The 27,789-nt window shown below is 47.5% G+C and overlaps 1 protein-coding gene across 2 annotated transcripts in view; it reads left to right on the forward strand.

Moving 5' to 3' along the window:
* The window catches only part of CAPN14 (calpain 14), a 37,245-nt gene extending 17,301 nt beyond the window's left edge, over window positions 1-19,944 (forward strand). Inside the window, exons 9-22 of one of the 2 annotated variants that reach the window (XM_010810120.4) lie at window positions 1,677-1,751; window positions 2,928-3,091; window positions 4,427-4,590; window positions 5,111-5,119; window positions 6,975-7,180; window positions 8,563-8,599; window positions 9,317-9,373; window positions 10,706-10,763; window positions 13,307-13,371; window positions 14,554-14,622; window positions 15,783-15,861; window positions 16,671-16,787; window positions 17,149-17,204; window positions 19,076-19,944. In XM_010810120.4, the coding sequence (XP_010808422.1) occupies window positions 1,677-1,751; window positions 2,928-3,091; window positions 4,427-4,590; window positions 5,111-5,119; window positions 6,975-7,180; window positions 8,563-8,599; window positions 9,317-9,373; window positions 10,706-10,763; window positions 13,307-13,371; window positions 14,554-14,622; window positions 15,783-15,861; window positions 16,671-16,787; window positions 17,149-17,204; window positions 19,076-19,102 (1,183 nt within the window). In that variant the 3' untranslated portion in view covers window positions 19,103-19,944. The remainder of the gene's footprint in view (window positions 1-1,676; window positions 1,752-2,927; window positions 3,092-4,426; window positions 4,591-5,110; window positions 5,120-6,974; window positions 7,181-8,562; window positions 8,600-9,316; window positions 9,374-10,705; window positions 10,764-13,306; window positions 13,372-14,553; window positions 14,623-15,782; window positions 15,862-16,670; window positions 16,788-17,148; window positions 17,205-19,075) is intronic. The other variant, NM_001192425.1, reaches the window with a different exon arrangement.
* The last annotated feature ends 7,845 nt before the right edge of the window (window positions 19,945-27,789 follow it).

Raw genomic sequence — 27,789 nt, forward strand, 5'->3', positions numbered from 1 at the left:
GTTACAGAAATATAGTGTCATAATGTTGCTAGTAGTTTGTTTAGGAAAACAAGTGCTTGTTTTGAGAAAAAAATGATGAGTTAAATTAACTTTGTCAGCTGTGTGATCTTAAGCAACCTTTTTTGAGCCAGAAGTGTGATAAGGATTAAATAAAATGATGGGCTTTATTCCATAGTGTCTAATCTGCAGTTAGTCTCATCCAAAGTAGTTTTCATTTTGAATAAATATTTTTTAAATCTAGAGATACCATTTGAGAATATCTTTCACTTTGCTTTTCATTATGTCCATAGTTCCCTTTACATCTTTGGGAACATGGAGCATATTTATAATAGGTGTTTTAATGTCCTTATTGACTAGTTCAATCATATTTCTCTTATTTCTAGGTCAGTTTTTATTCCTGGTCACAGATCACATTTTCTGCTTCTTCATACACCTAGTTATTTTTTATTAGATGCTGGACATTGTAAATTTAGTTGCTTAGGGATTAAAATGATACTTTGAAGTTTTCTTTTAGGACAGATCTAGGAAAAAGTGTATTGGGGGGATAATTTGACCTCACTACTAAGGTGTAGGCTCTTTGGGTTCTTTACGGAAGACCCCATGTATTCTGTAAGGGCTTTTAACCCTGGCTGGTGGGAATTCAAATGATTTCCAACCTGGTGTCAACTCTGGGAATTGTTCTCACTATAATCCAGTCTTGTGGGGTTTCATTTCATGTATGCACAGATTCTATTTTAGCCAAAGACTCAAGGGACCCCCTATGAAGTTCTCTGGAGCTCCTTCCTTAAGTGGCACTGTCTCCAGCAAATTCTAGCTGCGCCTGGTCCTCCCTGAACTTCAGACTCTGTCTCCTCCACTTAGCAAGACTGCCGGGCTCTTTCAGGGTCCATGTCCCTGCATCACTCTCTGGGGAATTAGTTTCAGGCAGGAGTCTAGTCAGTGTTAGGGCTCACTTCATTTGTCTCCCTCCTCTTGAGGTCACAGTTCTGTGCTGCCTGCTGTGTCCAAAAATGGTTATTTCATGTATTTTGTCCGATTTTTAGCTGTTGATAGTGGGGAAGTGATACATGAAAGCCTTACTCTTTTATGGCCAGAAATAAAGTCCAAAATGACAGGTTGTGAAAAAAAGAAATAGCAATATAGATTCCAGTGGTAGTTCTGACATTTAATAACTTTGTGGCTTCAAGCAAGTGACCTGATCGCTTTTAACCTCAATTTCCTTACCTCTAAAAATGACAGTGGGGCTTCTCAGGTGGCGCTGGTGCTAAAGAACCTACTGGTCAGTGCAGGAGGCATAAGAAACACGGGTTCGATTCTGGGTCGGGAAGATCCCCTGGAGGAGGGCATGGCAACCCACTCCAGTATTCTTGCCTGGAGAATCCCATGGACAGAGGAGCCTGGAGGGGTACAGCTCATAGAGACACAAAAGAATTGTTCACAACTGAAATGACTTAGCACGCACGCACACAAAAATGACAATAAAAATCCCTAGTTTGTAAAGTTGTTGTTATCCTTAAATAAAACATGTCAAGAGCCTAGTCCAGAGCTTGACTCAGAGTAAGTGATGTGCCTAGACTGAGCAACTAAGCCCATTACAGAGCATTTACTGAAGAGTTTCTTGCATGTCCTTTGTAATCCATTCCTCCCCCATGAAAACATTTCTTTTCTGTTTTCAGCTCGAGTATGTGGGACCTACTGAGCCCCAAGGAGAAGATTCTGCTGCTGAGAAAAGATGATGATGGAGAATTCTGGTATTTGACACAGGGACTCAGGACAGACGCCCTGGCTTACATTAGGACATCCATTCAGTAGACATTTATAGGATGCCTCATATATGCCAGGCATTTCTTTTAGGAGATCAAGAAGACCCTTTAGGGGCTCACAGCCTAGCAGAGCAATCCAACATCCACAGTCTCTGTTCTAAGAGCAGAGACCTGTGGCATGGAGCTCAGTGGGTGCTCAGAGCAGAGAGTGTGGGTGGCCACCACCTCCTCTATGACTGCTGTTTCTTGCCAAACTATAAGCTACTCCACCTGCGCCCTCCAGAGCAAAGCGGTACTACCCTACCCACCCCAAAGCCTCTAACCTCTTTTTATGAATGGCCAATGCCCTGAGCTGATGCTGCTTTTGGGTGTCTGACACGAGACCCACCTGTTCTTCATTTCCTCCGCATTTCACCCTTTCCAACCTGTCCCACGGGCCCCTCTTCTCCCCTTACCAATCCTTTTCAGACTTATTCTTAAAGAGGTCATTGAACTCAAGAGCCCTGGAAATACTACTACTTTCCTGTTACAGAGAGTAAACTGAGCATTTGCTGGTTCAGGTGGCATGCCTCGGGCCATAACATTAGCCTGTAGGGGCAAAGATTTTTTTAATCAATAGATGACTAGGAACAGATCTGTGTGATTCTCACTGAACATGTCTAATACCCCAATTCTGCTTTATCACCACCATCAGTGGCACAGGATCATTGCCCTCAGGCAGCCGTTGTTGGAGGCTGCTTTCAGCCACAGAGTAGGGTTTCTCCGTAGCACCACTTGCTGGTGATGGACCCTCACGCTGCTCCAGCCAGCCCCACTCACCTGGGTCTGCATGAGGGCATGGAGGATGGGGCCCTGGGTCTGGAGAGGGCTAGGTGCCTGATCCTTAGTTGCAGCTTCCCTCTGGTCCTAATGACTGAATGTCATCTCCATGGGCTTCCCTGGTGGCTCAAAGGGTAACGCATCTGCCTGTGATACGGGAGACCCAGGTTTGATCCCTGGGTCGGGAAGATCCCCTGGAGAAGGAAATGGCAACCCACTCCAGTATTGTTGCCTAGAGAATCCCATGGACAGAGGAGACTGGTGGGCTACAGTCCATAGGGTCGTAAAGAGTCGGATGCAACTGAGCGACTACACTTTCTTTTCTTTCTTTTATTGTCTGCACAGGATGTCACTGCAGGACTTTAAAGCACATTTCATGCTTCTGGTCATCTGTAAACTGAGCCCAGGCCTGCTGACTCAGGAGGTGGGCCAGAAGTGGTCGTACACCATGCTGGAGGGGAGATGGGAGAATGGGAGGACTGCTGGTGGCCAGATGAAGTCGCCCCAAGGTGAGTGTGTATATGGAAGCCAGAGGCTTTCGCGGCTAAAGTGGCAGCTTCTCCAGGCAAAGACGGGGCTGTGGGCAGAGCCGTTCCCCGGGGCACCTAGCTGAGGAGGTAGGGGGCTTTGCTGGCCGAGCTGTGTGTGCTGGCCCTGGGCTGTGCCCAGTGGGAAGATGGGACACCTTTGTCCTAATTTGCACAGAGGCATAGAACTCTGTCAAGCTGCCCATCTGTTGCGGTTGCAGCTTTCTAGAGGGTGGGTTCTCTTTCCCCCAGCACCAGGAGGCCATAGGTGCACATGCATAATAGAAAAGTTACATCTTTCTGTGGTTTTTGGACAAGGCCTTAGATGTGCTGAAGTAACAACCCGGTAACAGGCAGGATTGGAATTAATATTTATATTGTATGTATCAGGCCCTCTTTACTTAGAGTTTGATAGAGAAACAAAGTCGAGGATTCCCAGGTCATCAAGTACAAGAGATGAACATATATACATTCTCCAAGTGGAGTGGTTTGGGGACTGCATCCCTTTCTCCACAGTGGAGGTACTGAGCCATCTCCATGGTAGGAAAGATTAGAGGGGTAGGATCTCAGCAAGGTCACAGTGGTCTTAGCTCTGACTTTCTCTCCCCCTCAGCCCTGACTTTCTCTCCCCTTTAGTGTCCCCCCAAAGGCTGAAGCTCCTCATAAGCTAAGGCTTGGTCCCCGTTAAAATGCAGCTGCCCTGGCACCACGGGCATCTTCTCTCCAGTTAGTTAACACAGTCACCAACCCAGGCAGTGAACATACAGGACACAAAGTCTGTGCCAGGCAGTGTGCTGGGCCAAAGCTATTAATACAGGGAGAGTAACCTTTGGTCTCAGAGAAGGCAATGCCAACCCCCTCCAGTACTCTTGCCTGGAAAATCCCATGGACAGAGGAGCCCGGTGGGCTGCAGTCCATGGGGTCGCTAAGAGTTGGACACAACTGAGCGACTTCACTTTCACTTTTCACTTTCATGCATTGGAGAAGAAAATGGCAACCCACTCCAGTGTTCTTGCCTGGAGAATCCCAGGGACGGGGGAGCCTGGTGGGTTGTCGTCTATGGGGTCGCACAGAGTCGGACACGACTGAAGTGACTTAGCAGCAGCAGCAACCTTTGGTCTGTGTGTCCACAAAAGAACCCGAGGTGGAGGAGGTGGGTGGGAAAGGGACAGAGCTATGGTGGAAGAGGCCCCAGCTCTGTCCAGGTGGCCCTGGAGTGGGAATCCCAGGGAGGCGCCCTGTATCTGTGCCCCTCCCTGTGGTTTGGCAAGCAGGATGCTAGGGAAACTTGTCTCACCTTGCTGTGTTTTGCCCCAGACACATTTTGGAAGAACCCACAGTTCCTGCTGTCAGTCTGGAGGCCCCAGGAGGGCAAGAGGTCCCAGTTGCTCTGCAGCGTGCTGGTATCCCTGCTCCAGAAGCCCAGACACAGGCACCGCAACTGGAAGCCTCACCTCGCCATTGGCTTCTACCTCTTCAGGGTCAGTAGGCCTCTCGTGGGGTCTTATCCTTTCTTCCTGTTCCCTGTCCTCTTTACCATCTGTCTCTCTGTCTGCCCACCTCCTTTGACCATCATGGGTGCAAATCCTGTCTCTGTCCCTTGGGAATACGTGATCTAGAACAAGCCACCTCCTTGCATTTGAACATCAGTTTCTCCATCTGTAAAACGGGGACAGTGATAATTATGCAAAGGGTGGAGCAGAAGAAGATCCTGTGGATAAAGCTTAGCAATGTACATGGCACAGTACAATGTTGATACAGTTGATACAGTTAATTCTGGTTCCCTTTGTCCCTCTCCCCAGGCCAAGCTTACCTTGCCTCACCGTTTTCCAGAATTTCTAATGATGGATTAAAATGTCACTGACTAGAACTACAAGTCTGCTGGGAGGGGCGGTGGCCTCTGGGTAGAGCCTTCCTGTAAATCAGCCTCTATTAGAATTTGTGCTTGTGAAAGAGCTGGATTCAGCACCTCACGAGGCCTCTTTTTTTGTTGTTTTTCAGGTGAACCAGGTGAGTCGCACACTTGCCCGCTGGTTGGGAGTGATGTCCCCGTGGCCCGGGTTAGTGTGACTGCAGGAGCCTTACGTAAGGAGCTCTGGAAAGGGCTGGCAATAATGCCAACTGCCTGTGTGTGCAAGCACAGAACATCTGCTGTTCTTTTTAATCCAAGGTCCCCCCTAAAGTCCCTATGCCTCTGCAGAGAGGTCTGAGCCTGATGCAGAACCAATAAATTTTAGAATTTATTAAATCTCTACATAAATACCTAGGGCAAATATTTCAGACTGTCACAGTAGAGGAAGAATGATAAATCACAATCTTGCCTGAGTTATGAAGCCCATCATAAAATAGATCTATAACAGAGGGGACAACAGGAGACCATGCAACCCACCGCCTAGGAATCGGGGATGAAAGCTTGGGAAAACAAAACAGAAAACGCAGGCAGAGGACAAGGATAGCTCTGTTTCAGCTGCAGTGGCAGCTTAGAGGGATCAGTTAAGAAGGCCTGAGCTCTCCTGGCCTCTGAAGGGCGGCAGCTATTATTTTGTTTCCCAAAGAAAACAGGAGTGAAAAACTTAATTTTCTCAGAGTAGACACATTAGAGTAAAAGGGTTTTTATAAAGAAACCATTTTGCATTGGGTGTCTTAGTTCGGTTTGGGCTTTTTTTTTTTTTTTTCTTCACTCCCAAGGGAATACTGAGTGCTCCCAAAGTTACCTATTAATTTAAAAAGAAAAATTTATTTATATCAAGCCTATTCCTAAATAGAATTTAGGTCAACCTACAATAAAAAGTATAAACAGAGCAAAACCATGAACCAGTTATAGAATTCAACTGGCGAGAAAAAAGTTATAAATGGACAAGGGAGAAGGAAGCAATTGATTCTACCAGGAACACTACACAGAGGATAGCTACTGCAGCTGATTGTAAAAGTGAGTTCTGAGATTCCAGGAAACCAGGGCAAAGATAGCAATGGACCGATTCTCTAGTTCTCATTGTCTCAATAAGAAAGCAAGCATGACCAGGAGATACATTTTGTTTCCCCAGCCGTGAGTGGAATCTGGGCAATGTCTTTATGTGGTAGGTAGTGTCTTTATCTGCAAATGCATGCAGCCCCATGTGGACCACCCCTCCCTCCATAGCCCTGCATGAGAGCCAAGGGAAGAGGAAGTAAGAGAGAAAAATAAGGCCAGAGGGGGAAATAAAAGAGGGAGGGAGAGAGAGAAAAAAATGTGTTGTAAAAACAAAACACAAACCAGACCTCTGATTGGGTCTTCTGGATTTTGGCCAGTCCTCTTTCCCTTTTACGAGGCTATATTCCCTGAGGTGGTGTGGAATGTCCAGGTGATCAGTGTGGAGGCAGATGGCTGGTGGTATGTGTGTACCTGTGACCATAATCATGTCATAATCAACCTTGAAACTATAGCGCATACCCAGAGGCAGCATCAGGAAGGATCTAGAACATGGGCACTGGGGCTTAGCTGCCCTGGATTCCTGTCCTGGCAGAGACTCTTACCTGCTGGGTAACTCTGTGCAGATGACCTAACTTATCTGAGCCTCAGCCCCTCAACTGTAACGTGGACGTGTAGACATAGTGACCTTCCTCACCTCATTCTATGCATGATGTTGTTTTAACACAAAGTCAAATCAAACGACCTATGTATTCAGCCTCATGTAAGGTCCCAGCAGAGGTGCCTACTCAGGACATGTCCTCGTGTTTTCTCTCCACTCCTCACCCCTCCACTGGGGGAGGTGGCATTTGGCAAATCAGAGGCCACTTTCGTCCTGGCTCCTGGACAAGGTGCCCAGGCCTGACCACAAGCCATGGATGATCACCTCATCTGTTGCCCTCTGTCCTCAATTTATAGATCTTTGATGCCCAGAAGAAACTGCCGTCTGAGTTCTTCTGGAAAAATGCTTCCCTGAGTTGCCGTGCGACGTTTCTCACAGAGAAGGAAGTGAGCCGGGAACTGTGGCTGGAGCCAGGGACATACGTGATTGTGCCCTGCACATCTGAGGCCTGCCAGGAGTCTGAGTTCGTCCTCAGAGTCTTCTCCAGGAAGCACATCTTTTAGTAAGGGCCAGGCCTCTCCTGGACATTGGGGTCCACTTGGGCCAAGGGAGGGAGAGTAAGGGGAAAATGGTGGAGGGTCTCTGTGACCACACAGAAGAGAGACAGGGCGAGCCCGAGAGCAGGACAGCCTCTGCATGGAGACACCTTCACTTTTTCCTCCCTACTCTCCTAACAAATGAGCACTCTGCTAGAGAAAAAGCTAGAACAGGCCTGGGTCCTGCCCCCCAGGAGCTCAGTCTGGAAAGGACATAGGTATGTGAGCAGTTATTTATGTTACACTTTGTCTGGGGCAAGTGTTCATTTGCCCGGGGTGTTAGGAGAACATCAGGAGGAGCATCTGAGCCAACTTCCCATGGTCCTAGGGGAAGCAGGGGTGGCTTCATGGAGGTGGTGATTCCTATAGGAGGCACTGGGATTGTTCAGATGAGGGAGGCTGTCATCAACTATCGGGCTCAGACAATTCAATATACACACACCCCAGCCAAACTTATAACAGGCCTATCTTAGGTTTAGTTCCAGACCACGGCAATAAAGCAAATACTTCATTAAAGAGAGTCACAGGGGTTTTTGGTTTTCCAGTGCATATAAAAATTATGTTTATACTGTATTGTAGTATTGTGCAATAGCATTGTGTCAAAAAACCCCAATGTGAATACCTTAAGTAAAAAATACTTGATTGCTAAAAAATGGCAACTATTGTCTGAGCATTCAAGGAGTTAGAATCTTTTTGCAATAATAACAACACTGATCACAGATCACCATAACAAATAAAACAATAATGAAAAGCTTGAAATATTGTGAGAATTACCAAAATGTGACAGAGAAACGCAGTGAGCAAATACGGTTGGAAAAATGGCGCCCATAGACTTGCTCGACACAGGGTTGCCACCAACCTTTAATCTGTGAAAAATACAATAAAGGGAAGCACAGTGAAATGAGGTAGGCCTGTATTTTGCCAAGGATTGTTTTGACATGACTGCCCTTCAGTACTTAGGACCCAGTTCTTTCTCATTCATGTTTTGGGCGAAGGTAGTTTAACTTGGTCCTGGGTCTCACCGCCTTGTGAGACTTCTGAGTGTTAATGTGTGAGTGGAAGCAGTTAGATGAGGGCGTGGGGGGAGGAAAGGGCACATGGGGTCGGGGTAGAGGGCTCATCCTGAGCAAATGCAGGGGGTGAGAGCGCAGGGCAGGTGGAGAAGTACAGCCGAGTGCTGAGCTGTGTGCCAGACTGCACACTTCAAGGGCCAGTGGGGCATGAGGTGGAGCCGGGCAAGGCCCGCATGGTGCAGTAGCTAAGGAGCTGGGAAGATGAGGGAGGGTATTGGCCAAAAGGCTCCCAAGGCTATCCCCAAGAAGTAAATCTGTCTTTTCTCCCCTCTCAGTGAAATCGGCAGCAATTCCAGAGTCATCTTCTCTAAGGTGAGTTTTCAGGTAGATTTGCACGTGACTGGATCTGTTCACAAAGCCAGGGGGTAGGCTTCTCCCCTCACCTTTAGGGTTTAGGGGGAAGAGGTCCACAGGTCCTGCAGGCCCTACTCTATGGCACACGTGTGCGTGCTCAGTTCCTCAGTTGTGTCCGACTCTTTGTGACCCTATGGACTGCAGCCTCTGTCCATGGAATTCTCCAGGCAGGAATACTGTAGCGGGTTGCCATTTCCTCCTCCAGGGGATCTTCCCAACCCAGGGATTGAACTGGAGTCTCCTTGTCTCCTGCATTGCAGGCAGATTCTTTACCGCTGAGCCACTGGGGAAGCCCTCGATGGCACATATATTGTGTTACCTATCATGCCCTAAAAGTCCTCAGATTCTGCTGTTTTTGTACCAGGAGAATTGCCCTTCTGATCAGGTCCTTGGTCTTGAAGGCCCAGAGCCCTTGTGTACGAGTCACACATCCATGCTCTTATTTCTCTCTACCTGGTGTTTCTTCTGCCCCTTTCATGGTTTGCTACTTCCCCAAGCCACTGAGGGTTAGAGAAACAAGGGATGTATGTGAAGGCTATGGCAGAAAATTTAAAGCGGTGCTCAAGGTCAGGTTTGTAGATTTCAGAGGCCTGGGGGCCATGACCCATTAGTGTATGCATGAGAGTCCATCTGTCCAGGGAATGACCTTGTCCTTCCGTATGTCTGTTTCTATAGGAAATTGTAGACCAAAGTGAAGGGAAGGATGAATTCTTCACCAAACTCTTTGAAAAGGTAAGTTGACCAGGGGAGATAAGGAGGAGAAAGGGATACTGCAGAGCCCCTAATTTCATGAAGCATGGGTTTGTCTCTGCTTGATCCTGGGTATAAGTTGTGATTTAAGGCTTCCTAGTCCCGATTGCCACTTTCCAGGAGAGCCCTCAAGTTTTTAGACAAATGGGTAGAGCTGTTGTTTTCAGAAATCTCTTATAAAATGCATATCTGCTCTTGGAAGCTACCTTGATTTGCTGTGGGAGAAACAACTTCAATTTTTAATCCCTGAAAAAATGGAATATGGCAGGGGTGAGACTCTGTGTTGGGAGGGGAGGGTGGAGCGAGCCCTGGGGTGTCTGGAGGAGGGAAACCCAGGGAGAAAGACCCCGTGGGTGGGCCCCTGTGGACGATGGGACTGGTAAGAGGCACTGAGGAAGAGGAAGGCTATCCACCTGGTAGCCTTTCAAGGTCTTTCATTGGACTGACCCAGGTCTGAGCACCAGCAAAAGCCACCCCATTCTTAACTTGTAGGACAGTAAACCCAGTTAGGAACAGGGCAAGAAATCTGGGTCTGACATCTGAGAGATGTCATTAAAACTGGAAGAACATGCACTTCCTGCATTAGTAACACTCCTGATTTAACTTACAAGTTGCCTGCTTTCCCATCTTTTCTCATTTTCACACTGGCATTTGCTTAGTATAGTCAGAGAGGCTACATCAAAATCTTCTGTGTGTTGTTTTTAAGAATTTTCCTCCATGCCAGGGGTTTCCAAACATTTTCTGCTGCAGTCCTTTTATCAAATGGAATCACATAGAGAATCCAGATATATAAAGATATATAGAACAGATAAATATAAAGGTATCATATCCATTTTATAAGTTCAAATTTATGGTACTTACATTTCATTAACATGTTTTAAAGTCAAATGCCCATGTAAAGAGTGGCTTCTGATGAAGTCTAGAATGGAAATCTGGACTCTTGGCTAAGGATAGTTAAATAAGAATAAAATTAAAACTCAATTGCTAAACTTTTGCAGCATCTCTATAGAACCCAGTTTGAGAAACACCTCTATTAGTCTACTTCTTAAGAGTCCTGCCCCGCTGGGGCACTCTGAATTTGACACCCAATTAAACTGTTGTTGAAGTTCTTATGAAATTTTGGATTTAATCATATGTCTAGTCACGTCCTTATGTATAAGAAAATGGTGTAACTTATTCTGCCCAGAAATGGCATATATGCTGTGCTAAGCAGATGTGGGAGAGGCCTTTCCCAGCCCTGTTTATCTGTGGGTTCTACATCCAATGAGACTTCAGGAATGATGATTTTCTCCTGACCCTCTGCTTCCACTTCAGTATCCAGAAATAAACGCAATCCAACTGCAGAATATCCTGAACCACATGCCCTGGTCAGGTGAGTATTTCAGTCATTCCTGTTGGACTCAGGGGACATGACTTTTCTGAACTCTGGGTCTGCTTCTCTTTCTCCTGATGGGCCATGTGAATGCCCACTGGTCTCCCCAGCAGCTGTGTCCTACACCAGGGTGGGTCGTGTGGTCTGATAGAGGTAGAGGAATTTATGCAGCTTGGGAAAATAGCTCTTTTTTTTTTTTTGCTTAGTTGGGTGTGTAGAGATACATGGTAGAGAAAATAACGATTTCTGCTAGTTTGTGAAGAATAGTTGAGTATTCCTTTCTTGGCTTAGAAAGTCCTTGTGGAAGAATAGCACTCATTTCTTCAACTCAGCAAATACATAATTAAGTATTGAGTAGCTTACCAGGGAGATCTCTGATGAGCGCATATTTAAATTGATTAACCTACAAAAATCGGATAGAAGGGAGCTCATCACATAGGAGAACTTCGATGTGGATGCCTTTGTGTGAAGCCTGGCATAAATCATCAGGAAAGCTTAAAGCCCATCTAAAAGTATTTTATATGTAGATTTTGAATGAGAAGAACATAATTTCTCCAGGCAAGAGAACGAACCTCAAAATGAAAAAAGTAAACCAAACAATTGAAGGGTATTTGATTGCTTCTCTTTTATATGAAGCCAAGACTTCAAACCCAAACAAACTCAGAAATTGCATAATTTCCAGATGGTTTCTCAAAGCCACACTCGAATATTATAAAAGAGCCAGAAGGCGAGGCTCTAGAAATGATAGAATATGAGATGTGCCCCCTCCCTACCCCTCATCCGGGAAAAAAAAAAAAAAAAAATTCTATGGAAATTATCTAAAAGAGATGGCTTCTGCACATTTAAATTTTTAAAAGAATGGATGGACACATTGCTTTCATTTATTCCTATGAGAGGATTTCTGGTGGACAGATCAAAGAGCCACTATAGATTTTGGCAAAATAGTTGGTAAAGTCTCTCATAACAAGTGATGAAGTGGGGGTTGGAAAGTAGCAATATGATTCAAAATTTTAGCATCAATCCCAAGAGTTTTATAAAAATGAAACCAGAGGAATAATTCTATGTTATGGATCAGAGTCTACATGTTTAGACACTTAGATGAATCTCTGTATTCTGCCCTTGGTCCCCCTACACGTCCTCAGCTTTTATCAATGGCTTGGAAGAAGACAAGACACGAAGGCTTATGAGATCTGCAGATGGCACAGAGCTGGGAGGAATCATTAATAGACAACAGAATTGAAATTCAGAATGTTCACCACAAGCTGTGCCCAAGCCAAAAAGATGAAATGCAGTCAGGGTGATAATTAAAAACTGCCATTTTGTAATTTTTAAAAAATCGGTCACACAAGTTCATAACAGAAGAGACCTCATCTTTGTGGCAGTTTATTTGAAAGATATCTGGTTAATTTAGTTGACCTTGAGCTTAACATGTGCTAATAGTTTTAAGTTGCTGCTAAATAAGCTAATCCAAATTCAGACAGTATTTAATGGAAGCTTTAGATGTGTGTTTTTGAAATCGTGTTCCAAGAAATGTTAGAAACCAAAAGGTTTTAGTGAGTGTTCCATGAAATAAAAAGGGTTAGGTTCTATGGTCAATTGAGCTTAGGTAATTCTGCGTTAAACAAAATTTCAATGTTGACTCCTCTATACCAATCACGTGCTAAGGTACATGATGATGGAGAAAAGGCTTGTAAATACAAAACATTTCGAATGTATTTGAACTCAAAACCCTTTCTCTGCAAAACATCTCCCTTGGAACGTAATTTGGGAAATGCAGACTGAAAATTTTGGAAATGATAGACCCACTGTACTCTGCTTAATCCAATTGCAGCTGCAGGCGTGTGCTCCAGTCTTGGTATCACATTTTAGGGAGATGCTGGCAAAGCATAGCTCATGGAACAGGGAGGTGTGGGTTTAGAAACCATGTCATCTGGGGAAGCGTTGGAGAAATGTTTAGATATTTAGAATGGAGGGGAGATGTCAAGGAGGGGACAGATAGTTATTTATGTTTTTCTGGAGGTAAAACTAGGGCTAGTGAATGAATGAGAAAAGAGGTTCCTTTGGAATTAAATGAGAAATTTCTCCTGACCTGGAGCTATGGATTCACATGAAAAAGAGAGGTCCCATCGCTGACAGGAGGACTGTCAAGATGTCTGAGGCTGTCTCCCAGTTTGAGTGGGAGCTTGGACAAGTTGCTCTTTCAGGCTGGGTAGTCTGTGACCAGCTGGCTACCTGCCTCTGCCACTCCCCCAGTTACAAAATGTCACCTCTCTGCCAGTCCACCAGGTACAAAGGGCCATGTTCATCTGTCCCACTGTGTAAGCCAGAATGTTTTCTGCAGGGTTTTACTGTTTTCCTTGGGGGTAGGAATCACCTCCTGCGCCCCCACCCGCCAAGCCTTCTCTCTCAGTCTCCACTGCTCTTACTCTCCCCACCCCCAACATAAATGATGCTCCTTGGAACCTCTGGAGGGTCTAGACAGCACTGCCTCTCCCTGCAGTCCCGGGGCCACTCCCATGCAGACTCTTTCTGTTCCTTCACAGGTCTAGGAAGCAAACAGCCTCTCTTCAGCCTTGAGGCCTGTCAGGGAATCCTGGCCCTGCTGGATGTATCCTTTCAGGTTTGTGGGTGGATGCATTCTGCTGTTGGAGAGCTTTGGCCTGGAGCCAGACTTCCTGGGGTTGAGACCCAGCCCTAGCACTTAACTAGGGCTCTGAGGAGTGACAAAGTCCTCATGTGTAGCCTAAGGGTGGTGTTAAAGCCTATTCTGTAGAAAGGGAAGTGAAGTTGCTCAGTCGCGTCCGACTCTTTGCGACCCCATGGACTGTAGCCTACCAGGCTCGTCCTCCGTCCGTGGGATTCTCCAGGCAAGAGTATTGGGGTGGGTTGCTGTTTCCTTCTCCAGGAGATCTTCCCAACCCAGGGATTGAACCCAGGTCTCCCGCATTGCAGGCAGACGCTTTACCATCTGAGCCACCAGGGGAGTGGACAAGTTAACTGGAGTTTAATTACCCACACTACAGAGAGGCACATAGAATGGATAGTGTGAAGAGGGTTGCAAATACAAAGAATCTTGTTAGCAACTTTGCAGAGGCCAGGGGCGATGGGGGATGGTGGTCAGGTGTGCAGGCTTTGGGGCAGGTCCCAGCCTTGTCACCAGAGACGAGATCATACTCGCTGAGCTCTCATTTCATCATCCAGAGCAGGGGGCAGTTAGTAACTACCCCAACTGCTAGGTGAAAATGAAGGTCAAGTGTGTAGCTCAGCACTAGGCCCACCGCCAGGGCTCCAACAGAGCTGGCGTGTGGTGGTATTTTTGACCCAGTCTCTCTGACGTGGGGCGACTTGGACATGGTCTACAGAGCCAACCATTCAGCTGTTAACTTGTCACAAAATGACTAAATAGAAAAGGCCTCCTCATCCACCCTTGTGCCTGAATCCATCCATAAGTTAGTTTTAACAACAGTGATAAAATATTTACTATGTTTTATTTAAACTGTATCAAATTGGCCACATCAGAATACCCTGTTTCACTAGTGGAAGCTGTTGTCACCACCATCATCCCCACCTCTCTTCCCAGCGTTGCTGTGTTCCAGCTCATTCTGTCCTTTCCTAGCAAGGGCCAGGGAGCCCTGGGCTGGACAGACCAGTCAGGGGAGGCCAACTAGGCATGTCCAACACTGACTGTGGTGTCCCAAGTTGCCCGCGACTCTGTGAAGGGCCCATCACTGCTTCTCCAGAGGTGGGCATGAAACTCCTATGGTGGCTTTGACCTTAACCCTGCTATCAGCTTAACGCATCCGGCACTGTGAGTATCCAGGAATTCAGGGACCTGTGGAAGCAGCTGATGTTCTATCAGGTGAGAACAAGTGTTTAGCCGGCCTCCCGCAGGACGGCGCAGAAATGGCAATTCTGCAAAACTTGTAAAAGACCTCTCCCTTTCAGCCCGTTCTACTGTTAGGTAGTTAGAATAGGAAACACGAGTCCAGAATGGTGTGGCTAAAAGACAATGAAGGGAAAAGCCGGCGAAAATAGAACAAAGAGAGGTCTGAGGACTGGAGTGAGGACTTCAGGTAGAACAAACAGCACTCCTGGCTAGCCCAATTTATGTAGGGCAGGCCCGGGGGGAGGAAAAAACATATAAAAAGAGGAGCCAAAGGATCAGGTCTCCCCCTCTCTTTTCTTTACGTCTTTGGGTTGGCATGCCCTCACACCTCAAGGATGTATTTTCCTGCTTTTTTCTAAATAAAATTGAGCTGTAACACAGAGCTGTAACACTGATCTGTCTAAGGGCTATAACACAGTCTGTTCAAGACCTGAGAGCTATAACATGGTCTGTCCAAGACCCGAGAGCTATAGCACGGTCTGTCCGAGAGCTATGACACGCCCAGGGCTCTCACGTCCATCGCTTCCAATTTTTGCTGAGATGAGACAGAACCGAGGAGAATACCCTTGCCGGACACTACCCAACCACTCACCCAGTCTTCCCAAGTGTCCTTCTAGTGTTTCTTACTTTCTCTTCCAAACCCAGAGAGCCTGTTGCAATAGTCTTCTGGATTTTGAAAGTGACATCTGATCATGTTGCCTCCTTCCTTACCTAACTAAAAGGAAGAGACTCCCCGTGGCCTTCAGATCAAGTTCACACCCCTTAGCATGGCATTTAGAGTCCTTCATAAATTGGCTCCTGCCTACTTTTCCAGTCGTTGTTCACAACCATCCTCCTGTCTCCTGAGTCATCAGGTCGGAAGCCCTTCAAAATTTGGATGATTCGCTTAGATTAAACATGTTTATCTGTATCCTGACTCTCCATCCCTCATGACAGAAACACTGCCCCCTCTTACAGCCTAAAGGACAACTGGGACGGGGGTGGGATCCCGGCCAGGAGACCACAGCCTGTTCTTGTCTGGGCAGCTAGGCCTACGCTCACTAGCAGTCTTGCAGGCTTGACACTGGGGTGCAAGGTCAGGGGGTGCTTGGAGATGGCTGGCTTCCTCAGCCTTTGCTTTGTGTTCTTCCCAGGAGGTTTTCCACAAGCAAGACACTAACCGGTCAGGATCCCTGAATTGGGCCCAACTGCGGGCTGCCATGAGGGAGGCAGGTAGGCACACAGCAGGCCCGGAGTGGGGTTGGGGGTGGGGCAGGGGTGGGGTAGGGGTGCGTGACGTCCTGCTGGTGGTTTAGTCACAAAGTCGTGTCCAACTCTTGTGACCCCATGGACTGCAGCCTGCCAGGCTCCTCTGTCCATGGGATTTTCCAGACAAGCGTACTGGAGTAGGTTGCCGTTTCCTTCCCCACGGCATCTTCCTGACCCAGGAATCAAACCCAGGTCTATCTGCATTGCAGGTAGATTCTTTACCGACTGAACCACTAGGGAAGCCTACAGTCGTTCTAAAGAGCAGAGTTACTCCCTGAGTTCAGAGGCCCAAAGATGTGGATCTGTGATTAACTAAAACATGGATTATTATCAGTATGTTCACAGCTAACATTTACTGAGGGCTGGCACACCCACACTTTATTTAGTCTTTGCCAACACCCTGTCATAATCCCCACTTTACAGAGGAAGAAATAGCAGCTCAGATAAGTTAAGTCACCTGGGGCTTACCTCCGGGACTCCCAGACTCCAAAACAGATTGTCTTGACCACTAAGCAGACTGCGTCCTGCCTGGAAGGCCAGTAACCCGCTTGATCAAGAGATCCTCCTGGTTGCCTAGGGGACAGGGACAGAGAATGGAGAGAAAATAAGATTAGTAAGATAAGTAATTAATTCACAATGAACCCTGTCAAAGAAGACCCTGGGCTATTAGAATTCAGGTCCTGGAGATAGAGGGACAATTTAGGGGCGTCAGGTGGGAGGGGAGCTAGGTGTGAGGTCCCAGTGCCCACGGCAGGAGCCTGTGTTCCACGCAGGAATCATGCTCAGTGATGACGTCTGCCAGCTGATGCTTATCCGCTACGGCGGCCCCGACCTCCAGATGAACTTCGTCAGGTTTGTCCGCTTGATGCTGCGTGTGGAGAACATGGAGGGTAAGCTGGGGAATGAGAGTGGACCAGGGCTTCCTCTGCTCTCCTCGTGGATTGCCCACCTGTCCCCAGTTCAAGCACAAAGAGGACGCTGCCAGTGCAGGGAACTCTGGGGAACGCTGGCTCTGTTTCTGTGAAACCTGGCTGCATCTCCCCAAACTCACGGATGCCTTGCCTGTTCCAGATGTGGGGCGGCCTGCTTAGAACAAGTGTGGCACGTGTGGTTGCACCAAGGCCAAAATTGGGTTCCCGGGTGAGGGGATGTATGGGAGGAGCTAGTCCCTTATGTTTCCAACACACACACACACACACACACACACTCACACACACATTAACTATGTTCCTTTCTCCTGCATTTTCACAGATGTCTTCCAAAACTTGACCCAAGATGGCAAAGGGATATACCTCCAGAAGCCAGAGGTAAGACCTTCTCCACGGGATTGAGTCTCATCATCTTAGGGAGTGGTGGCCAGTGCGGGTCCAGGGTCTTGTGAAGGAGAAGGGTGCTGGGGACCCTGCATTCTGCTGAGTTCAGGGGACAGCACTTCATTCATGCATTCAGGCATTGTTTTGATGGGGCACCTGCTGTGTGCCAGGCACGGGGGAAGGTACAAGTGTTTGTTGAATGATTGAAGTGATATGCTGAGGGGAAAACAACACTGTGTCTGACACTGATCACTGATTATCTTCCCCTACGACTCAGGTTGCATGGATTTACTGAGCACCTTCTATGGGCCAGATGTGGTGTTAGATGGTGTTTGCTGCATAGACATTGGAGTCTGGAGTTGAATCATCTGCCCTTTCTTTCTCAAACATTCTCTGGGACTTCCCTGGCAGGCCAGTGGGTAAGACTCTGTGCTTCCACTACAGGGGGCACAGGTTCAATCCCTGGTCAGAGAACTATGATACCACATGCAGGGTGGCCAAAAAAATAAAACACATTCTCTGTTTGAGCTGCTTAGGAAGGGACTGATAAAAGCTGGGGTTTCTCTCTTGACCCCAGATGTCCATTTTATGGAATAACCTTTTAAGATATAGAAGGTTCCCTGGTGGGCTTCCCTGGTGGCTCAGATGGTAAAGAATCTGCCTGCAAGGTGGGAGACCTGGGTTTGATCCCTGGGTTGGGAAGATCCCCTGGAGAAGGGAAAGGCTACTCCCCACTCCAATGTTCTGGCCTGGAGAATTCCATGGGGTTGCAAAGAGTTGAATACGAATGAGTGACTTTCACTTTCTAAGATATAGGGACCCACAGTGTGTCTACCCTCAATCACTCCCATGTTTGAGTGTGAAGGTGGGATGCAGCTAGAGAGGCAATGGTTTTAGAACTCCTGAGCCCATCCCCAAGCAAAGGTCCCCAAGACCACCTCCTGATCTCAAGCAGTCCCTCCATAGCCGCAGACTCAGCACTGAGAGAGCAGGACAGTGTCAGTGTGGCAATCGACACAGGATCGCCCACAGCTTGAGGAGGCTTCTAAAAAGCAATGTGCTATCACAACAAGAGAATGGACTGTTACAAGCCACAGCACCCCTTGTAACCATCTGTGGGCAAATCATGCTACACTTCTGGGCCTCAACGTCCTAATATGTGAGATGAGCTGGGTGAGCGAGGTGGTCTCTAAGAGTCTCTGCAGCCCTCATCATCTCTGGTTCCTTAAGGAGATCCTCAAGGTCATTCAAGGAGGTTTGAAGGGAGCAGCAAACTTGTCGGGATTTCACTCTGGGGTTTTCTCTGATCCCTTTGGTAATGTCACCATTATCACCTTCATCATCACCAGCATCAGCATGACCCTTTTTATGTAATTGGCCTGGGGTGTGGCCTCTCCAGAGATCCCCACTGTGTGAGTTAGAGGGACCATTCATCACACACACATAAAGCTGTCAGACCAATGGGTTCATAAATGTAAACATGTAGAATATGCTCTAATGGATCTCTGCTGCCCAGTCGGTCCACACACCTGCGCACTGCTATCAAGAACGTGCCAAATTGAATTCGTGGGGGAAAATTGCATTGCGAATTGAATGTAGAATCAACCAGCATCTCTGGCTATCATCATTCACAGGCACCAGGAGAAGTCAAGGTTGATTATATTTCAGGTTGATTTATACTTACCACTGGATGGTGTGGTCCCTCTGGCTAAGCCATCTATTAATGTCCTGTCTCCATGGCTTCCCAGGAGTGAGGGGGAGGAGGCCCCAAGTCCAGTCACCAGGTGACTGAGAGATGAAGCATCCTTAACTGAATGTCAGAGATGGGTCTGAATGGACTGTAACCTGCTTCCTCATTATTCCAGTGGCTAATGATGGCTCTGTACTGCTGAGAAGGCTGGAAGCTCACTGATCCTCACTGAGGACTCTGCATATGGACCAAGGGTGGCCTTTAGGTGAGACCAACCCACGTTCAACCCACCTACAATTCTTCAGGACTGTGTCTCCAGCCATCACCTTCTCATCTGGGAGGATGGGCAGCATACAAAAAGAGAAGTGAGGGAGTAAAGATTGCCTTGGGGTTGTCAAGACCAGCTCTTCTCCACAGTGACCACAACCACAAGCAGAGACGTGGCCTGAGTTGACTCTGGGTTGGTGTGCTTATCTTTGTATGATACTGCCTCCATGGGTGTCCAACTTAAATGACCTTAGACATGCTATGTCATCATATTTGGGGTAAGAGTCTAGGTTTCAAGATCTGAAGAGGGAATGATATGTTTATAGACATATGTAAATTGGCATCTATAAACTGGTAGCAGCATAGGCTAAGTTTTAACTATCTGGGGGTGGAGTAGACCCATATTGCACTTTCAAGAGTGCAGAAATAATAGAATTGGCAGGGTTTGGGGGGGATGGGCTGGCTCTGGCCTCTGAGGTCACTGAGTGATCTTCTGCTAACAATATCTCCAGATAGTTGGATTTGGTGTGTACCAGTAGATTTGATGGGCTGCCGTCTCGGGTCGCACAGAGTCGGACACGACTGAAGCGACTTAGCAGCAGCAGCAGCAGTAGATTTGAAACACCCTGCTTCTTAAAGGGCTTCCTGCATATGATGGGTGTCAGTCTGTTTACCTGACCTATGGGCTATCAGGTCTACTTCAAAGAAAAATAACAAATCCATGCTACATCATACAGTTAATCAGTAAATGGTCAGTATATCTTTTTTTTTTTTTTTTTAAACTATGTTCATACCTCATTTTCCTGGGATCCCTACCAACCCAGAACCCAGATGGAAAACCAGAGCACTGGCCATTTTCCAAGGCCATACATTCTATTTATAAGTTAGAAACCTACAGCCATTTGTTAAAATTCTATTTATTATTCATTTACAAACTGTTCTAACTAATGTGACTGCCTGGTTTCTGGGCCCATAGCAGACTAGAGGAGGAGGCTGAAAGCGGGGGATCAAAGGGTGTCTTTTGGCAGAACTAAAGGAAATTTGACAGCCTGGTAGATGGGCAGTATGGGAGAAGGAGGGAGCACTTTCAAAGCATGGCTCAGGGAGTAGAAAAGCATTTTATTTAGAAAAACCTTTATTTATTCCAAATGATGAAAAATACAACGGTTTGTCAGAAAGTGCCATGTATACTACTACTTGAGGTATTACTGATTTTATAAATACTGATCCTGTATTTATATTCTTTTAAAGAGTTTTATGTCTGTTTATCAATATCTCTATCTTTGGATTCTGCCATTGTAAATATTTGGTTTAATTAAATTGTTATTGCTTTGCACCATGAAGGCAATTTTGCAGATTTTGGGGGAAGGTTTCATGACATGTGGATTGCAGAGTGATGGTTTTGCTGGTGTGGATGGAATCAATGCTGAAATGAATTCTGATAGAGTCCTTCTTTCTGCTCCTTGGTGGTGGTCAGAGATGGCCTCCTGTCACTCATGTATAACCTCCACTCCCCTGAATTTATATATCACTGTGTGCTGTGGTGACTCACAGATGCCCTGGGCCCTGCTGACCTCCACCCCCGATGATTCCCTCTGTGCCCCCCAAAGCTGAGTACTGGAAATGAGGGGCAAAGCCATGTTCCTTCCCACATAACCCCCTCCCATCTGCTGTTACCCAGGGCGTGAGAGCAAGTAAAGCTCCAGGGCAGGATAGACTATTGAAGGTCAGGATGAAGTCACGCTGAAGATCTGAGTGCTGGACGTCAGTGATTTCCAGAAGTCAAAAGCCCAAGCTAGTCATGAGGTGGAAAGTGTGCAATCCAGAAGTCCAGCGACGAAGGAGCAAGGAGCCAGTCCTGAGGTGTTAGGTGAGGGCAGGAGTCCAAAGGGTTGGATTGTCTAGAAGACCAGCCCAAGTAGGCAGAGCATGCCAAGGGAGCCTGTCCTAAGCTTTCATATCTCAGGGGGAAAAAAGGATTCTTATTGATAAAAGAAAAGGGACTAAAGTATCTGCCCTGTTTATTTCTTTATTCTGGCTTTTCTTTTCTCCTTTCTCTCATGGTTTGTATAAAGGTTCAGTTGCTGACTGGGAGCTCAACCCAATGCTCTGTGACAGCCTAGAGGGATGGGATGGGGTGGGAGACGGGAGGGAGGAGATATATATATACTTGTGGCTGATTCATGTTGATGCATGGCAGAAATCAGCATAATATTATAAAGCAATTATCCTCTAATGACAAATTAAAAAGAAATTCAGTCACCACAGAGAACCTTCCAGATTCCAGTTAAGGCCCAGGGCAGGGCAGTCAGTTGCCAACTGTACAGAGCACTGCTTTCCTACTGTTGGTACTCTGGATTAGAGAAATGATTTTAGCCTCTAGGATTTCCAAGCTGATGTTTTCCCAATGGAATATATGTTTTTATATTTAGGAAAAAAAGGCAAAAATGAGTTCCGTGGGCCCTAGGTAGGTAAGAGGAGGCCAGCTCTGCCTGGCTTGTGGGTGAGCAGGCTGTGTGTCCAGCTCTTGGGGAGTTCTGGTAAGACGGCCCTTTGGGGTCATGTTGCTGGCCATAGTGCGTGAGTTACCCTGTCTCCCAGGGTTCTGAAGATTGAGGGCTACAAAGTCCAACAGCAATGAAAACGGGGAGGGGTTGGGCAGGAAGAGTCTAGCTCTACGACCTTGGACCTCAGGTTACCATTTGTAAAATGGAGCCCAAAATGTCTACATTACTGGGTGATTATGAAGACTAAATAATGCCGGTATGCTATACGCACTCAGTAAATGAAGCTCCTCTTTTTTTCTTAGGCAGTGCAGATTTTTTCTTACAACTAATGTATTTATTAAATATAAAAAATATATAAAACAAAAAAAAATGTCTTATGTTTTTAAGACATGGTCACTTATAACAACCACTCCGCTGAAACGCCCAAGGTCTCACCCTCCACCTTTACTTTCCTCTTCCTCTACATCTCCTCTCTGAATGTGTTGATTGTGATTAGGATTTTGACTGTTAGTCGCCCAGTAGTGTCCGACTCTTTGCCATCCCATGGACTGCTTGTAGGCTGCCAGGCTCCTCTGTTCATGGAATTCTCCAGGCAAGAATACTGGAGTGGGTTGCCATTCCCTTCTCCAGGGGAGCTTCTCAACCCAGAGATCAAACCCGGGTCTCCTGAATGTGTTACTCCTTCCTTGAAGTGTGGTCCCAGGAGGTCCAGCCCAGTCTCCAATGCCAGGGGTCCAACTCCAGGCACCTCTGAGAAAGGGGCCCTCTTGTAATGAAAGCTCCTCTCAAGTCAAACAGACGCAGGTGCTGCCTTCTGCTCCCCTTGAACTTCAGAAGCAAGAGAAGGTTTACTCATCAGAACCCCAGGTTGTCAGCGAGGGGTTTTCTGGACCACAGACCAAGCAATTTCTGGAGACCATGCTGACCAGCAGTTGTTTCAGCACTTGAAAAATACAAGCTCACAGACTTAGGGAACGGACTTATGGTTGCCGAGGGGAAGGATGAGGGGGAAGGTAGGCAGTTTGGAATGGAAATGTACACACTGCTATATTTAAAACGGATAACCAACAAGGACCTACTGTACAGCACATGGAACTCTGCTCAATGCTATGTGGCAGCCTAGATGAGAGGGGAGTTTGGGGGAGAATGGATACATGTATATGTATGGCTGGCTTCCCAGGTGGCTCAGGGTTAAAGAATTCACCTGCGCATGCAGGAGATGCAGGTTTGATCCCTGGGTCAGGAAAATCCCCTGGAGGAGGAAATGGCAACTCACTCCAGTATTTTTGCCTTGGAAAAATCCTATGGACCGAGGAGACTGGCAGGGGCTACAGTCCTTGGGGTCACAAAGAGTCAGGCATGACAGCAACTGCACACACACACACACACACACACACACACACACATGCATGGCTGGGCCCCTTCGCTGTTCACCTGAAACCATAACATTGTTAACTGACTGAATATAAAATAAAAAGTTTTTTAAAAAAGATGTGAGCTCAAGCTGATTTCTCAGATGGGGGCGGGGGCGGGGGTGGGGGTGGGGCTCAGCCATCTGTGGCATGTACTGAGGCTGTATAGACACTAGATGGCGCCCTGTTCCCATGCTAGGGCGCCTTCCTGGGAGCTGGACTGCCACTAACATCTTCAGCCCCTAGCCTGGGAAACCCTGGCTAATTTAGAGTCCTGATACCTGACTCAGCTCAAAAAACCACTTTCAGCCCCACGTGGGTTCACTCCCTTTTTCTTGTCTCCTTTTTCTGCTTAGGTTCTAATTGTTGCACTGCACTTCATTTTATACAGCTTATTCGTTTCTGGGGGAAAAAGTAGGCTGTGCTTCTAAGCCCTTGTTTCAAATGCATCTCTGATGATGCACCCAGTTCTCTCACCCTTGGACCTCAGGGCCTGCCTTAGTGCCTAACTCACGTTTGGTTTTCATTGAATGAATGGATGACTTTTGAAACAATTCAGGTGAATCCTGTCATTTAAAAAGCCAGCATCAAAAAAAAAAAAAAAAAAAGCCAGCATCTATTCAAGTTTCTAGCTGAAAATATTAGTACATAATGGTTGCCTAGGGACAAACGACTTTCCTCTGAAAGGCCCCTCAGATGTTGTATAAGGTTTGGTTGCATGCTGATGCTGAGCGCAGTTTCCCGTCCAAGGGGACAATTCGGACCACCTGTGAAAAGCGTTATCAAGCTCTATCTGAAAACATTTTCCACATCTTGACATTCCGGGGGCTCAGGCGTCATTACTCTTATACATTCAGAATTCAGTGGTATTAACCAATTGGGGAAAGTTCCAGAGACTTTTGCTTTCAGGGTGGCAGTGGCAGCTCTGTGGGCAGTGGGAGGGGGCGGGTCCTGGTTGTTGAGACATCTCCATCCTAAGCCTCAACAGCTCCCCCTGCTGGCAGAAGTATATGAGGCCAGCAGTCGCGCAGCCCAATACAGGCAGGGAGGGGAGGTGGAAGGAACAAGGCTCACCTAGGTGGGGAGTCTGCGTGTTTTTTGTTCTCCTGGAAAGCTCTCCATGGGGCCTTAGACGCATTTCCTAACTTCTCAATTCAACTATTTACAAGAGTTATGTGTGCAGTTGGGGGAGGTTGGACTGTGTAACTTCTAAATCTGCCTCTGGCTGGAGATAAATTTGCCAAGAGCACAGGCTGGGCTTGAACAACAACAAAAAAAGCCTGCCTGCGTCTGGCTCCACCATTTACTAGCGTAAGTTACCTTTGGCGAGTCGCCAATGTTTCTGTGGTCTGCCGGATGGTGTGGATCACGTGTCATGTGGGGTTATGATGGTGAGCTGCTTAGCACCAAGCCAGGCCTCTGCTATGGTTTACCGTGGACACACAGGAGGGGCCGCTCCACTCTGCAGTGGCCCCAGAATTCCCCCAGGCATGAAGCCAAGTGGTTTCTGAACCAGGGCAAACCAGAGGCCTCAGGGCTCTGATGCCTGAAACCCAAGCTTCAGTTCTGCTTGGAAAACATGGCTTTCAGAGCTTTGATACAAAGAATGTTCCCCAGATTCATTTTCCTTTTGGCCAAATGAAAGGATCAAAATGATCTTTGTCTTTGTTTTGACTTCCTATTGACTTCACATCAAATCACCCCCAAGAGGGAGTGTCATCGAGCTTGACTGTCCACTCACTCAGTTAATAGCCAAATTGCTCTTGAGCAGTAACAGGAGAGGCAGCCCAGCCAAGGCCACACAGTGGCCGCAGCAGCCTTGCTCAGGCAGAGAGAGCAGACCAGCCTGCAGCCCTGGGCCAGCCCCTCTGCTTTCTCAGCCTCGGTTTCACACACACCCAGGGAAGTGGACTTGTTCAGGTCCCACAGCAGGGCTGACTCCCATTTTGCATGGTCCAGGTTCTCTGGATACAGCTTGGATGGTTGACGGACATAGAACATTCTTTTCCTGGTGTTTGGCCAGGAATCAGAGGAGTCAGAGATTGTTAGAGGGCCTTGGCCAGGACTTTCATGCTGGAAGGACCCTGCCTCTGGGTGCGGGCAGGGCGCCTGGAGGAGGGAGTTACAGGGAGCCCTCCTGGGGACTCTGGAGGTTGTGTGTTTGCAGTTTGGTTTGTAGGTGATACCCGGAAAGGGGCCTGAAAGACTGTCACTGAGGGCTGCTCATTGCTGCCCGGGTGCGTGTGTGTCTAAAGCCCAGGCTCCCAGAATCGATGGTTTCTTCAGATCAGGCTATGTGGGGCTGGAGGCTCAGGAAGTGAAAGGAATTCTGAATCCTTCAAGTTCTGCTATGAAAGTTGGGTCCTTAAGGGAGTAAGAATGACTCAGGAGTGGGCTAGTAAAAGCGCAACACACCTGACCAGAAGCCAGATGATGTGAGCTTACGTCCCTTCTGCCAGCTACTGGAGGTGAGGTTGGTAGCCTTAGGAAAGTATTTGACCTCTCTGAGAATCGGTATATTCATCTTCTGATTTGGGATGGTGACTCCTGCCTCCCTGGACGGTGGCAAAGATTACGTAAGATTGTGAGTGTAAGAGAGAATTGCAAATTGTAAAGTGGGGGCTACTATTCTAGTGCATAGACCTGGAGTCATGTGTGTTTGCTGGATTATTTGAGAATATTTGATTCTACTCTAGAAAATAAGGGAACCAAACAAATAAGGAGGATAGATAAAAATTAGTATAGAAGCAAATGGCTTGAAAGACCAATCAGAAGTAGATAGAGTGAACCACAGCGTGAATGCAGATAGGAAGGGATGGAGAAGAGTGGGCTCTGAATATTCATGATTCACACTAAATATACATGAGACATGTGAAGCATCAAATATTCAGGCTACACCAAACGTACACGAGACCCATGAGACACTCGATCTTCAATCAGCTGCCCATTGGTGACGCCCATCTGGTCCCATTCTAACCCCTAGAAACGCAGATAAGCACCTCGGCTTTCAGCTGACTAAATTGATGATCTGCAGCTGTGCCCCGCTGTCCCTGCCTGAGGCTCACTGATAGAGCACCTGTGTGGCTGGGCCCAGAACCTTCTGTCTTTTACTCAAAGCCTCAGCTCTGTTGCTTGTGACCACACCAACAGCAGGAAGGGCTGATGTGGCAGCCAGGACGGGACACCCAGGATTCGGTGGTGTGGTCTTTTCACAATATCCTGAGTGTCTCTCCCCAGCTTGCGTCCGCTGTTTTAAACTGATCCAGTCACCCACTTGAGCTGCGGCTCTTGCTTTGGTCTGCGAGCCCTTCGGCTTGGTGATCTGTTGGCAGTGGAGTTGGCCGCTATCCTTGCAGCAAGGTAGTCCCCCCCCCGACACCTGGGGCCAGAAGCGGGGACTGGGCGCTGGGGGTGGGAGGACTGCGTGCTTCCAACTCTCTAGCCCAGCTGCTGAGATGCGGGTGCTGTGTCTGCATGTGTGGTGGGTGGAGGGGTCCCTCAGGACTCCCCCGCACCCCCGGTCAGGTGGGTCAGCTTGCACGCAGAGTGCTGAATGATGCCCAAGAATACACTGTGGACAGCACCCCAGGGATCCTGCCACCCTTCTCCCCTTGTCCTAAAAGGACAGAAAGTCAGGTGACTTCAGCAACCACCTGAAAGAATTTCCTGCTCTCCTCATTGGCCTGACCAGTGTCCCAACTTTCTTACCATCGCCTTCCTGCAGACTCTTCTGAACGTCATCCTGAAGAGGCTACGTGTCAGAGAGCAAAGAAAACTGGGTCAGTGTCCTGCCTCGGTCACGTACTCGCTGTGAGATGTACATGAGTCACCTTAACTCTGGGCCTCAGTTTCCTCATTAGTAAAACGATGCCTGACCTTGCACTTATAACAGCTGATGTTTTTTCAATAACCCCAAGTACAAACAAGGCAGGTAGTTCTTTATTTTATTTTACTTACTGTGCTGCTGCTGTTGCTGAGTTGCTTCAGTTGTGTCCATCTCTGTGCGACCCCATGGACTGTAGCCTGCTAGCCTCCTCTGTCCATGGGACTCTCCAGGCAAAAATACTGGAGTGGGTTGCCATTTCCTTCTCCAAGGGAATCTTCCTAACCCAGAGATCAAACCTGTGTCTCCTTCATGGCAGGAAGTTTCTTTACTGTGTGAGCCATGATTGGAAGTCCCTTTATTAAGAAGCAGTGGGAGGTTGAGGAAGAGAAGAGATCAGCTCCTGTCTGGGCCTCTGAGGGGCTGTACGGTAGTGTGGCTTTCACAGCTCAAGATGCAGCAGATCAGAAACCCCAGGTCACCCGGAAGTGACCAGTCTCTGGACAACTGGGTCCCCAGTGCCTGCTCATGTCCTTGTAATGCATTCTGGAAACGCATCCACCCAGAGGAGGCTCCTTTAGGGTGACCAAATGCTCATGTCCACCCTCCAAGAAGCACCACCTCTGGGAACCTGGAAAAGCAAACAGATCATTAAATGGCTAAACAGACTTGAAGCCCAGGGAGTGAGACAAGCCTGTGCCACTGCTGCACAGGCCTTCCGAGTGATTAAATATTTGTGGTGCCAGATGCGCACTCCCATCGTCTCCCTGGACAGCGCTCCACAACCGTGGCGGGCTCTGCCTTCCCGCTGCGCCCGCATCAGCTGTCAGTTACTTCCATCCATCTGCTGGCGCTTGTATGACATCATCTCCCTCTGAAC

Source organism: Bos taurus, chromosome 11 (genome assembly GCF_002263795.3).
Source record: "Bos taurus isolate L1 Dominette 01449 registration number 42190680 breed Hereford chromosome 11, ARS-UCD2.0, whole genome shotgun sequence".
Classification (NCBI taxonomy): Eukaryota; Metazoa; Chordata; class Mammalia; order Artiodactyla; family Bovidae; genus Bos; species Bos taurus.